This window comes from Arachis stenosperma, chromosome 6, assembly GCF_014773155.1.
Source record: "Arachis stenosperma cultivar V10309 chromosome 6, arast.V10309.gnm1.PFL2, whole genome shotgun sequence".
In the NCBI taxonomy this organism is placed as follows: Eukaryota; Viridiplantae; Streptophyta; class Magnoliopsida; order Fabales; family Fabaceae; genus Arachis; species Arachis stenosperma.
Window position 1 is genome coordinate 4,461,672 of NC_080382.1, and position 14,675 is coordinate 4,476,346.

The window sequence follows — 14,675 nt, forward strand, 5'->3', positions numbered from 1 at the left end:
TCAGAAGTAAATGTAGAACCTGCCCTTTTATGAATTAGAGGGTCTAGTTTTATAGACATTTTTGGGTTAGTAATGGGTTTCATAGGTTCCGATATTCCTGGTTAGTGCAGTTAGTAGTATCTTTTTAATATGTGTGAAGGCGTGTTTGAATAGTGTAGTCTGTTTTGGATAACGGTTTGAGAGATGAGGTTATTCTTGTTTTGTTTGTTTCCGACCTTTGAAGTCGGTTCATAACTGAATTGCGTGGTACACGTCAATAATAATCTTAATACATTCTACAAATATTAACTAAATTATAAAATAATAAGAGATTTTTTAAATAAATAAAATAAATATGATATTTATCAATTTATATAAAGTATTTATATTTTTACACTATTATATATATATATATATATATATATATATATTATTTAAACAAATATATTAGTTATGTATTCAAATTAATTATTAAAATTAACCACTACTAATATTAAATACATATTAAAATATATAAACATATTAAAATAAATCAAATATCATATATATATATATATATAAGCACATAATAATTTATTTTAGTGACTAACTTTAATATATAAATATAAATAACATTTGTGTTGTTCATAATGTAAATATAGTTTAATCACATATCTCTTTTATATTATAAATGAGATAACTATAAACAGATATATGTATTGTATACCTATCTCAGCTCGAAATTAAATTTTTATTTTATTTATTTACAAAAAATCCAAAAGAATAACCACGGAGGAAAATATCAAAATAATCTTCAATTAATTAGGACGATAATAAGACCAGGTTCGGTCCCGTCTTCGTTTTAATCTGTGACCGAGTGAAGGAATCACTGAGCATAGTTCACTCTCGTTCAGTCTCCACCACCCAATGGCAGCAGACGGCACCGCCACCACCACTCGCCCAGTCAAAATCATCGCTGGCGCTGATGACTTCGGCACGCCTCTCAAAGACGCTCTAGTCTCCCACCTCCGCTCCCGCAACATTGAAGTCGAAGATCTCGGAACTTCCTCTTACTACTCCGCCGGAGCCGAGGTCGGCCGCCTCGTCTCCGAATCCTCCTCATCCTCGGCCGTGGATGTCCGCGGCCTCGTAGCGTGCGGCACCGGCGCCGGTGTCTCCATCTTCGCCAACAAATTCCCTGGTGTGTTCGCCGCAACATGTCTCACCCCTGCCGACGCGATCAACGCCCGATCCATCAACAACTCCAACGTCCTTGCGGTCTCCGGCAAGTCCACTACACCGGAATCCGCCATTGAGATCGTCGAGACGTGGCTCAAAACTCCGTTCAAGTCCCCTTGCCCCGCAAACGACAACAAACCTTGGCCGGAGGAGATCCAGTCGTTCCTGGACAACTCGCTCAAGGAAATGCCTGAAATCGGGAAAACTGGAACGGTGCAGGACACGTGCGCGGTTTGTTGTCTGGTGAAGAATCGGGAACTGAATCCGATCGATATAATTCCGGGCGGGTCGATGAAGATCCTGAGGGAGAGTCCGACGTCAGCGTTCGTTAGGTTCAAGGCGGGAAGCGTGGAGCCGGCGCACCACCACACATTCGGGCATGACCTGGTGGTGATTGAAGGGAAGAAGAGCGTTTGGAATCTGACGAAGGAGGAGAGATACGATCTGACGGTTGGGGATTACCTGTTCACTCCAGCCGGTGATGTTCATCGGGTTAAGTATTATGAGGACACCGAGTTCTTCATCAAGTGGGATGGCCACTGGGATATGTTCTTTGATGAGGATCTTGAGACTGCTAAGAACGCCATTGAGAAGGAGTTAGCCAAGTGAAATTAAATTCACACTTCAAGTTGCTCTTTGCTGTGGATGATGATGCATCATGTATGTATTAGTGTTTATATGGATTAGATGAACTTTTGTATGAATAATCTGTCTTGAGTGGTATGGATTTTATCTTTGCAGCGATGTTGATGTTGAATCCTTTATTAAGGTTCATGAATTCATTGTGTGTGTGTGTTTGATCCCAAATTCGTATCCTTTCCTTTACTCTGTTACCCATGCTCTGGGGTTATCGCCAATAAATTACTCGTCTTGATATAACAAGTGAAATTGCGTTTAATTTAATGTAAACTTTATAGTAGAATACTGAATACATACCCAAGGAACGCTCCCTTTGCCTTGTCAAATTTGAGTTGTATTGTGCTGATTTGTGCAATTAGCTAGTGATTGGCGATATCTTATGCACACATCACACTTAATTAACTCTTCTTTAAAGCAAAGCGAAGAAATGAAAATCAAAATGAATAGCAAAGCGAAGCTTATATAGCTGAAACATCCAAGTAATGTGTGCCAAGTAAAATCAGTGCTAGACTGCTAGGAAATGGACGCTATTGATGTCTTTCAATAAAAAATAAAAAGGGGCAAATTTTTTCTCAGTTCAAAGAGCCTACTTGATAAGGCCTTCTAACAATGCTCAATAGTTGAGATTATATACTTTGTCTTCATTAGTACCTGGATCAGACATTAACTTGCTTAATAACGCCTCATTGTAATCATTCATCGTCAAAAAATCCCTTAAAATTTCATGCACAAAAGCCTGTGTAGTTTCCGTGTAGAGAAAGGCTATTTATAAAGAATATGTTCCAACAGCATACACGACCAAATCCTGGAAGAGATCACCGAATTTAAGAGCAGAGCAGTTTCAAGACAAAAAAAAAAGACATTATTTTCGATTCAGATGAATAGGTGATGAAATAATTCTCTATAAATAGTGTATATATTCTTTAGAATTGATCCTACTGGTAATTTGTACAACTAATAACATCAAATTGTAAGATTGAACCTTTCATTGTGACAGTCCGGCATTACTTACATTGGTTGCAGCTAGAAGAATACACACCTTGCAGATTGAGTAGAAAGACAATATAAGTTCATAACATTGTTCTTTATGCATAATTACCGTCAATGATACTCAATCCACAAATTCTGCTCGTAATCCCATTGCTCGCACATATGCAAGCAGATCAGAATTCACAAAGGTCGCAAAAGTGGGTAATCTTCAAGTAACTCCCGTTCTGATAGGGTGTCATTTTCATTCTGTGGGGTCCATAACACCTCAACTGCCTGTATACAACCATATAATTATACCATGTTAAAGAACATATTAATGAAATCTGTAAAGGATACTATCAAAATATCTTAGCTCTTACTAATAATTTGCTAGATGGAATCGATCCAAGTTTTTGTAAAGCTTCCTTCAAGTCTTTACCACCATTGATGGTAGGAAGTTTATGTTCTCCTTCAGCAGCTGCCAAAATTGTTATCTGTGGTATATAAGCAAATGGGTTAGCAAAAAGACATAAGAACTGACCCCATGGAGCTTCAGCCTTCCTAGTTTAGAGAAACAATAGAGGGGAAAGTTGCAACCAGATGACACCTATATGCACTCAAAATGTAAACGTTAAAACAAATTGTTTCTTTATCTTCTCTTTCCTTTTCCATAAACAGAAATGCAGAGCTTAAATTCAAAATTTCCAAAATAAACACATATTACATCTACCAACAGTTTGAACGAGTTTAGTTCACTTCCATTCCTATTTTTTTGGGTACACGAGGGGGGTTGACCCAGGGACATGGGAAAGGGGATACCTAATCTAACATCCGACACCAACTGAGCTAGCCTCAGTTGCCCACTTCCGTTCCTATTGAATGAAGGTGAGATGTAAGCCAATTAATGTCGACCGATATCATTTACAAGAAAGAGACACTATGATTAAAAAGTGAGATCAGTAACCACCAAAGCTGGGGACAACATGAAGGAATCATTAGTCATTACAACCACACAATTATCAAGAGAGGTAAAGGAAGAACCAAAGTTTCAACTTTCAACTAGAACTTACAGTCTAAAGTCGTTCTTAATGCATATCTTACAGTAAGAAGCAATTAAAACATCATAATTATCCAACAAGTGGTGACCCGTGACCACACTGAAGTATGCCATGTTTACCACCAAACACCACCATAGAACCAGTGGTCTCTAAAAATTAACACCAATGAAAATAATTTAAGTTGTTACAATATGGTTTGATTATGCTGCCTTGTTTTCAAAATTATTTAGTAACAGAAATAAAGAACAGTAAAATGCATCAAATTAACTGCTTTGTATGCTGCAATACAAAATTTTGAATCACAAATAAAGCAACTAATTATGAAAGTAAATGTTACCACTATGTACTCATTGCTAAAACCATTTGCTCTCTGGCTTCTTGAGCTTTGCCTTTTTATGTTATTCACATTGACAAGTGTCTCTTCATCAAATTTTCCTCGTTCTTCAATTGAAAGTTGATTGAAGCGTTTCTCCCCATCTTCTATACCCCGCTTTACATCCACCTGCAGTTGTGTAAGGAAATCTATGTTAAAATCAGTTGCAGTTTGGTCTACTGCTACTGCAGCAGATGTTCAAGCTTCAAGCTAAGATCAATTTTGGGTTATAATTGAACACGAGTAAGGTTGAAAAGGCTTTTTAGGGGGGTGGATGATGAGATCAAAAAATAAATAATTTATTAAGTGAAAAAATAATGTACTCCGAAAGGTATTATTAGATCAATACAATCAACTCAACACGCATGTGGAGACCCCCAAAAAAAACATCTCTTTTATGCTAAAAAAAGGTAGCACAACTAACAGAACAATAGAACTTAGTTGTTTGCATTAATATCAAGATAGCAATGTAGTATATTAGACATAAAAGTCACTTACAGCTGAGTATGCTGAAATACAGTAATCAGGATGTCGAAGCAAAGCTAGAGTGGTCTCTGTAAAGAAAATCAGATAGAAAAGTACATTAGAATAGAAAGATCATATAGCCATCTTGATGTATGTTACACCACACATAACAAACGCAGAAAGATGATCAGATAGTCACCATAAGGTACATTACATATGAAATCATAGGAGTGACCCAAAATTTGAAATAGTTACGGATTTAGCAAAGTTCATAATCATAAGTTCTAGTGCTAAGAAGAGGGGAAACTAAAATTATATAACACTCGTTTTCACTAAAATAAGCCATCAATCCTTTGTCAGAGCATATTTCTTTGAAAAACAATATATACAAGATACTAATCATGTTCACACGATAGGTAAACCAGATATACCATAATCACCTGTGATACAAAACAAATAAAACACAAGTGACGAAAAAAATCCCATATTAAGGAGCCTCACCTGTCAATACAAAACGCAAACCTTCAGGAGTTGATGTATCAGCAACTTCTGCAATCCTATTCAAATCCCTCTGAAGTGTGCGACCCATCCCCAACAATCCAACCTGAAGGAACAACTCCTCCATTAATATTTACCAAAGATTTAAGAATCATTAATGAAATCACACTTCACAGATTGTTTTAGCAGTGATAGTTAAGTAGGCAAGAGAAAGCTGACAAACAAGCATTGTCAGATACTAATTCAAATAACAGTCTTTCACGCACACACTTTGGTTGAGAAATCCAATAACTAGCCTAAATCAAAGAAAAATTCCAACTATCAATTATCAAACGTCAAGACATAAGTAGGAGAGTAATATTTTAGATCTAATCTACTTATGAACACAGTTCGTGTATTCCAATTAATTTAACCTGAGCAGTATCGCCTATCAAGGGGGAAGTATAAAACTCTTAGTACTAATTTCTTTTTTCACCCATTCATACTAATCAATTTGAGACCTAGCTTAAGAGAAACAAGTGGCAAACCATTTGAACGAATCATTCGCCAAGGAAAATCACTTATACCAATACCTACAATCAACTAAGTAAGCAACAATAAACCAAAGTGCCAATAATTAATCTCACATAAAATGAATAATCCTTGGACAAAACAACTCTTTATAGAGCCAATTACAAAAGGCAAACCACTTCAGCCATACACACACCACCCTTTGGGTTCAGAAATCTAAACCAACAATGTAACGATGCATTGGTAAGAGATAATAAGCAAACTCCCGAGCCTAAGCCTATATCAAGTCATACTTTCCATTGACAGAAAAAACAAGAAGCAATGTTATATTATTATCCATGGCAATGCCAGCAAAAGAAAACAAAACGAAAGCGCCAACACTTTGTTTTCACGTAATTCATGTGCACAACTTGACCAAACCTGAAGCTTGAGCACGGTGGTTTTCTCAGCTGCGGTGAGTACACTACCCTCTGACCGTTCGGAAAGAAACCCAGAGACCAAAATGAAGGCAATGAAACCAGCAAATATGAGGAACAAGCTAGAGCCTGCACCCACCCCAACGGCGGGTCCAACGTAAATCCCGCCACCGCCAAAACCGAAGGGAGAAGGTGCGTAATAGGGCGCAGAGTAAGAGAAGCCCGGCGTAGGTGCCGAAGTTCTAGGCACAGAGTAACTCCTCGACGATGAAGAAGAAGAAGAACGTGAAGAGAAGGATGAACCACCTATTCGACCCCCAGATGCGGCCAAAGCAGAGGCGTTGGGGTCGTACATTAGAAGCAGCCCCATTAACACGGCGGCTATGGCGGGTTTCCGCAACGCGGTCAAGGTGTTTGATAAAGTGTCTAAGAGAACATCGAAAGGAGATTTGGAGGAGGAAGTGTTTTGGTTGTGGCTGTGATTGTGATTTGGGGAGAAGAAACATTTGAGGGTGTATGAGGGAGAGTGTGGGGGTTTGGTGTAGAGGATTGGAGAGAGCTTAGGGGGTTTAGTGAGGAAGCTGGTGCGGTGATTCCATTTGAAGGAGGTGACGGGACTGGCTTCGAGTATGAGAGTTGTGGGCATGGTTATGGATTGTTGGCCTCTCTATTGAAGTGAATTAGTGAATCGTTTTATTGTTTCTGAAGATGATTAAGAAATGGAAAGGAGGTTTGGAGAAAGACGGTTATGTGAATGGGATGGAGGGAGGGAGAAGTGGGGGAGTTATTCGGCCAGCTAGGCAGTAATGGGCCATGCCTTCTCAGCCTCATCTTATCATTCATTCATTCTCCTGATTTCCTAAAATCTCTGTCATTATCAACTTCTACTTTCTCTGTGTAATTTTTATTTGTGATTGAACTAATATTTGATTGTACAGATAATTAAAGATCCTTAACCCTCATTCTTTCTTTTTCTTCCCTTTATACTTTGATATCCATCTACTTTTTGCATTTGAATATGAGAGATGATTATTGCTTTTATTACATATATTTTTTAAATTTCTATTTATTCATTTAAGAATTTGTCTTCTAATAGATTGTTGTATGTACAAGACAATTTATCTCTTTAACATTTATTTAAGTAGATGAATGAACTAATCATTCCACGAATTCAAATGATTTTTTTGCTCGTAATTCAAATGGGTTTGATCCTATTTTTCTTGGATTGTTAGCAACTCACTTTAATTGTTATTGTTTTATGTTAGTGGGCCAGAGAAGAAAAAAGAGAAGATAATGGACCAAGCCCATAGTTTAATGCTTAATTGGCAGCCCATTATGTATAGAGAAAACCTTATAGAAACCCTGTGTCGTTGCCATCCTCTGTGCCTTGTGAAGCTGCTGCTGCTGCTGCTGTTGTTGTTGTATTTCCTTCTCTTCCCTTCGGAGCTGCAGTGAAGAACCATCATGGCGGACAAGGCCGTTACGATCCGAACCAGGAAATTCATGACGAACAGGCTCCTCTCCAGGAAGCAATTCGTATGTCTTCTCCCTTTTCATTGTTTCTTCGCTTAATCTCATTCTTGCCCTAACTTTTCCCCTATCATGATGTAGGTCATTGATGTCCTTCATCCAGGAAGGGCAAACGTTTCCAAGGTGCTTTGTTTTTTCAATTTTTCTTCAATTTTTTTTTGTATTTAGATGTTAATATTAATATACTAGGTGACTAGGTGACTAGAATAGTGCATTTTTTTTTAATTTTTATTGATTTGGTTTTGTGTGTTTATGGTATGAAGGCCGAGTTGAAGGAGAAGCTAGCAAGGATGTATGATGTGAAGGATCCAAACACTGTGTTTGTCTTCAAATTCCGTACAAATTTTGGTGGTGGTAAATCCACTGGCTTTGGCTTGATTTATGATTCTGTTGACAATGCAAAGAAGTATGAACCCAAGTACAGGCTTATCAGGGTCAGTATATACCCAACACATTCTACTCTTGTGGATTTTGTTTGTAATTTTGTTTTCTTTATTGGTTTATTTTATTAATGCTTGTTATAGACATTGCTCCCATTTTGTTATGTTACTTGTTGTGATGGAATTGGTAGTTCTTCAAGTTATAGACCCATATACTTGTCAACATATGCGCATAAAATTTTCATTTTAGCTTTTAAAAAAATGGTGATGAAGGTATATAGGTTGTTAAATTTCATCATGTCGTTTAGCACCTTATGATTTTTATATTCAATTAGCTTTTTGCCATATACATTATTGTTATACAAATTTTTTTTTGAGTAATGTTGGGCAATCAATTTTTTTAGCCAACATAAGTCAACTTTTTAAAAATGTATATTGTTTATCTAAATCTAGACCCTAAATCATAAATCCTTAATCCTAAATTATAAATCTAAACCCTAAAGTTGGCTAATGTTGATTAACTAAAAGTTGGTTTCTTATATTTTCTCATTTTGTTTCCCTATATTGGCATTGGTTATTTGTTTTGGGCGATCAAAAGCTAAAATACTCTGTCTATTTCAGAACGGGCTTGATACTAAAGTAGAAAAGTCAAGGAAGCAAATGAAGGAGAGAAAGAATAGAGCTAAGAAGATTCGTGGTGTCAAGAAGGTATTTAAGTAGCTTACAATTATTCTGGTTTATCATTGGTTGTTTAGCTTTAATGCCTTCCTTGTTTGATTAACTTCTAAAAAATCTTGCATTTTTTTTTTATGCAGACCAAGGCTTCTGATGCTGCCAAGGCTGGAAAAAAGAAATGAGTCTTGAGTTGCCCTGTTCTGATCCTGTGCTGTTTTGCTCTATTGGTATTATCCAACACCTATTTTCTTTTGTGTTAGGTCTATAGAATGATATTGTTAGTGGATCTTGGTTTAATTTGTGTTCCATTTTAACCGAGTTTCTGAGTACTATTAATGAACAATTTTGAGAATTCTTTTTTGTTTGTCATTATCCTTTCAATACTTACTAGTGACTACTTTCAAGTTTCAGTTATAGTGAAATATCGTGCTGCGTGATTTTTAGGCTAAACAGTCTCATTCTTCTCCATGTAGCCCTTGTTCTGGATTTGGATCGTAGTACTAGTATACCAATAGCATGATCTCGTAATGACATTTTGACCCAAATTATTTTAATGTTAGATGTCATTGGAGAATGAAATTAGAAGTCCCTTTTATCTTCAAAATCCCATGCATATTACTCTATCAATTATCTTCTTCATATCTGCATTAGAAACAGGTGAATGTTACCGTGTTTCTGTTATCTTTGGTGAGTCAATAGTCTGAATTTTAAACTGAAAAAATTCTGTTTATTCTTTATAAAATGTTATGTTACTAACTTATCCTTCTTTCTTATTAATTTTCTTTTTTCATCAATCCTTCTTTATCCTTTTAAATCTCAGATATTATACTAATCTTTCTTCAAACTTTTATTTTTCGATCACAACGTCACCGTACCAGTCATTACTGGAAGTCATTTTCATCTCCAGAATGTTTATTTTGTCACATAGTAACTTGATTTATTAGCCGAAATTGCCCTTGCCGGTGAAGGTAAAAAAGTGCAGGAGAGGAAGATATCTCCAATGGCGAAAAATTTTTAACTGCAGTAAGTCTTTGTGGGTAGCAAAAAATATACCTTAACCAATTCTCTTAGAAATTTGATGCAACAGTTATAACTAAAGATATAAAAACCAGAATTGGAGGAGACATTATCACATTTAAAGATTCAAGTGTCCTAATTGTGGAATTGATGATTTTGACAGTATGGGTCTTAATAGAGATTCTTGAATCTAATTGTCAAGAAGTAAAAGAAGTGTGCAAAATTTCACCTTTGTTCTCACAACATTAATCTTCTCAAAAGTTTGTTGATCATGGTAGCTTTGTGCTGGAGTAAAAGGCATTGTCGAAGGCAATTGTATTGGGATGAGGAGCTTATTAGGGGAGTTACTATTGAGTTAAATTAGGAATTTGCTTTTTTAGTCAACAATAAATTTTTTTAAAAAAATATAAATACTAAATTTTAAATTATAAATCTTAAATTTTAATCATAAACTCTAAATCTTCTTTAAACGGGAGTTAAAAATAATTTTATAATAAAAAATAACTAATATTAACTATTTAAAAATTAATTTTTTATACTTCTTTATTATTATATAAAAAAATTGCAACTGAATAACAGATAAATTTAAGTGTGTCTAATATTAAATAATCTATATGGATGAAAAAACATATATTTAAATTAAATATAATATTCTAATTTTATTATCTAACAGAGGCTTTTTTTTCCTAAAATAAATTTAACTTTTTTATTATAATTGTTTATTATAATATTCTAATATATGAATGATAATTTTTTTAGCTCTACAAATTTTGTCCTACTTATGGTTATATTCATATTTATGCATGTATTTCATTTACATATTATATACCATGTGCTTCGGTTATTGTTTAACAAAAAGGAATCCTTTATTATTATTATTATTATTATTATTATTATTATTATTTAATTAATTAAATAAATATCATTAATCATTTCTGTTTTACGTGCGTGATATATATAAGAGTAAATTATCGTTTTTGTCCCCAACGTTTGGGATAAGTACTAAAGTTGTCTCCAATGTTTCAATCGTTCTATTTAAGTTTCTAACGTTTCAAAATTGACTCAATGTTGTCCTGCTGTTAGGGATCCATTAACAGAATTGACGGCGGGATAAAATTGAGACGAGTTTGAAACATTAGGGACTTAAATAGGACGAAAATATTAGGGACAAAAACGATACATAAAAATAAATTTTAATTTAATTTTATCTTTCAATAATATTAATTTTTTACCGTACATAGTGTTCAATTATTTTTTAATTACATCTAAATAAATTACACTTAATCACATTACTTTTATTTTAAATAAATTTATTTTTTTTATAATTTTAAAGGATTTTGATACATTAGAGACAAAAGGTATAATTTATATTTTATTTTGTATATATATTATTTTTTTCTTTTCTGCAAGTTTATATACTAGTCATTTTACAAATATTTTATGATAACTAAAAAACTTTAAGAATAAAACTATAAAAAAATAATTTATTTAAAATAAAAGTAATATGATTAAGTGTAATTTACTTAGATATGATTAAAAATTAATTAAATACTATGTATAGTAAAAAATTTGATATTATTGAAGGATAAAATTAAAATTTATTTCTATGTATCATTTTTGTCCCCAACGTTTTCGTCGTATTTGACCCCCTAACGTTTCAAAATCGTCTCAATTTTGTCCCGCCGTCAATTCTGTTAACGGATCCCTAGCGGCAGGACGATATTGAGTCAGTTTTAAAACGTTAAGGACTTAAATAGAACGATTGAAACGTTAGGGACAACTTTGGAACTTATCCCAAATGTTGGAGACAAAAACGATACTTTACTCTATATATAACTAATAATAGAATTCGAAAATTTTTCACAATTATATTTCACTATACGCAAGTTGTCATTCAATCTCAAATACTAAGTACAACACACACCCACATACTTATCAATTTTTTTTCTTAGTTATAGTTGGTAAGAATTGAGTGCCAGACCTTTGAGATGAGAAAGGAACAGCGTGTGAGTTAAGGGTCATTGGCTTTTTGTTACAACATTTGAATTTACATTATTCTTTTTGTTACCGTTATAGTCCAGTACCAAATTTTCAGTATGGCCCAAATATGTCATTTAGTTAACGAGATATTATATCTAATAGCTAGTCCAAGAAAAAAAAAATACCTAATAGGTTGCTGCAAGGAACGGGAGACATTTCTTTAACAAGAAACAGAAACACAGCCCACTAGTTACTCCATGATAGTCAATAAGATCAATAATCACGTGTTGTACAAAGACGTTATCATATGTTTATTTTTGTTATCAGCACCATAAAAATTTTCTTAAAGAAAATGAGTCTGGCTTAATAATTTTTTTTGGTCATATAGTCATATTACAACAGGATAACAACACTCATCACTCACTCACATTATCACATATGACATAACACTAAAAATTCTCATTCACAATTGGTCGTTAGCATTTGCATGTCGTAGCATGCCACATTCAAAACAAAATTTGTGAATCCCTTCATAATTCCTCTGTGTCACACTTCATTATTGGACTATTGGCCAATAAGTGGTTTTGTTAAGTCAAGTTTTACATAGGCGGTAAATTTTTTTTTTTTTAAATATAATTTTTTTATTTTGTATTTGATAAATAAAAAAGATCATGTATTTATATTTGTAGTTTTTAAAAAATTATAATATTTTTAAAAGTACCTAAAATAAATTTTTTTAAAATTGAAAATTTTAATATAATTTTATATATTGGTTAATTTTTAAATTTATGTCTTTTATAATATTTTTAAATTTTAAAAACTATTGTACAAATGGCGACCCTAAGCGAGGAACTGCCACGCTGGACGAGGAACGGTGTTATTCAACAATTTCAGGGTGCTGTCACTATTTTATGGAAATTTCTATTTGATCTCATCACAAATAAAAAATAGTGGAGGAAATGATAAAAGAGCCTTGGGTATGGTGGCCAGGCCTTTCACTTGGTATAACAAGCGTAGAGGAGATGATGTGATTCAAGAGAGATTGGACCGAGTACTTTGTGGCATTGGCTGGATGATTAGTTACTTAAATTCAATTGTTCTCCAATTATCAAAATTAGGTTCTGATCATGCATCGTTATTGTTAGACACAAATTCACCCATTGAAAAATCGAAAAAAAGATTTAAATTTCAGAAGAGATGGTAGTCTAATCCTGAAATTAGGCAAATTATCAGTGACGTATAGAGAAAGCATGTGAAAGCATCAACCATGTTTATTTTGTTTCGTATTAAGAAATGCAGGCACAAGCTACTCCAATGCCAACAAATCAGCAACAGCACCTCGAAAAAGAAAATTGAGCCGCTACAAATGCAGCTTAAAGAAATGAGAATGGTGACTCATGGTGGAGCTGAACTAAGGCTGTGTTTGATTAATGGATGGAAGAAAATAACACATAAATATAAATACATAAATAGACATAGACATAATAATGCATAATTTTTTTTGGTTTGTTTAATAAATAAAACACAATACAATACACAAATTACAATTATATTAAAATGTCAATATTATCTTCTTTTTTCATTATCAACACATCAGTAACCTCACATCCACTGTCCCATTTTAATTTGTTATTATTTTTAAGATTAGTACAGTCACTACTAATATTTTCAATAACTCAAATATAAAAATAACAAAATCTATATATAAATTATTATAAAAAAATTAATAATAAAAATAAAAGAAAAGAAAAAAATTATGGAAGCAGCAATGTCTTATCCAAGGAATGATGGTGGTGATGTCTTCTTTTCAAGAGAGATTAGATTTGCGAAAAGATGACTTAAAAAACACCATGAATGACTTGAATACGAGGGAGGGAGGGAGGGAGGGAGAGAGAGTTGTTGTCACGGGAGAGAAGGAAAAGACAGCATGTTGGTGAGAATGAAGGAGAAGAAGGAAACGGTTGGGAGAATGGGGTAGATTTGGAAAATTTACAAAATATTAAAGGTAAAAATGAATAAAAAAATTGTGTCCAACATAAAAAATTTGTTTCTCAACTTTCTGAAGGTATATGTCTATTGTGTGCAATCATGTACTACCGTGCCTTTTAAAAAATTGTATCTCTTCAATTAAATAGTAGACGTGTGCCACCATATTTATATATTAGATGGACACACCCATAAACTAAACACTATTTAGCGGATTTAGAAAGACAATTAAAAATAACTTATCATGAAGAGGAGCAATATTAAAAAGCCAAATCAAGAGTAAAATAATACCTAGTGAGGACAGAATGACAGTAAACCTTTTCAGAATTACTAGGATATTGTCAATAGTGATGTTTGTCGAAAAATTCAAAATTTTTTTTTTCAGGGTCAAGAACTTTAATCACACCCAAATCTGCTTGACTCTGAAAGTTCCATATACTAATTCTATGAATCAGGCGAGACCAATTACTCCCTCTACAATTGTCTATAAAATTATCTAAGGTTATAGCGCATAGATTTTAAGGAATGATGACTAAGTTAATAAGTCTTAACTAAAGTCTTTTTTGTTAAGGGACGCCTAATTTTAGATAATATTTTTATTGTATATGAATGCATGCATTATTTGAAAACAAAATACATGGTGTGAATTCGAAGATAGTTGTTAAACTTGATATGAGCAAAGCTTATAACAGAGTTAAATAAAATTTTTTATGGTTTATCTTAAATAAACTTAGTTTTTATTTGAATTGGTTGGATTTGGTAGTTAGTTACCATTATTTCTTATTTTGTCATTATATAAGGTCAATCTTTAGAATTATTTAGGCTAAATAAAAATATCCGATAAAAAGATTCTTTATCTTCCTATCTTTTGTTATTATGTGCAGAACTCTCCTTCTTGCTACATAAGGCAGAACAAAATAATTCAATCTAAAAGATACAAGTAACTAGATATTATCGTAGGATGAATCATTTATTATTTGTT

The 14,675-nt window shown here is 33.5% G+C and overlaps 3 protein-coding genes across 3 annotated transcripts; 2 read left to right on the plus strand and 1 right to left on the minus strand.

Moving 5' to 3' along the window:
* Nucleotides 1-781: 781 nt before the first annotated feature.
* Nucleotides 782-1,941, plus strand: LOC130933425 (DNA damage-repair/toleration protein DRT102). Its single transcript, XM_057863035.1, has one exon. It carries the CDS (start codon nt 886-888, stop codon nt 1,804-1,806), a length of 921 nt encoding a protein of 306 aa, XP_057719018.1. The 5' UTR covers nt 782-885; the 3' UTR covers nt 1,807-1,941.
* Nucleotides 1,942-2,347: 406 nt separating this feature from the next.
* Nucleotides 2,348-6,908, minus strand: LOC130933424 (uncharacterized). Its single transcript, XM_057863034.1, has 6 exons — nt 6,130-6,908; nt 5,203-5,305; nt 4,735-4,790; nt 4,201-4,365; nt 3,186-3,299; nt 2,348-3,099 (listed from the first exon to the last, which is right to left on the minus strand). The coding sequence occupies exons 1-6, from the start codon at nt 6,769-6,771 to the stop codon at nt 3,007-3,009; spliced, it is 1,173 nt and encodes a 390-aa protein (XP_057719017.1). The 5' UTR covers nt 6,772-6,908; the 3' UTR covers nt 2,348-3,006.
* A 584-nt stretch (nt 6,909-7,492) lies between these two features.
* Nucleotides 7,493-9,074, plus strand: LOC130935589 (40S ribosomal protein S24-1-like). Its single transcript, XM_057865396.1, has 5 exons — nt 7,493-7,661; nt 7,737-7,778; nt 7,919-8,089; nt 8,657-8,743; nt 8,851-9,074. The coding sequence occupies exons 1-5, from the start codon at nt 7,590-7,592 to the stop codon at nt 8,890-8,892; spliced, it is 414 nt and encodes a 137-aa protein (XP_057721379.1). The 5' UTR covers nt 7,493-7,589; the 3' UTR covers nt 8,893-9,074.
* The last annotated feature ends 5,601 nt before the right edge of the window (nt 9,075-14,675 follow it).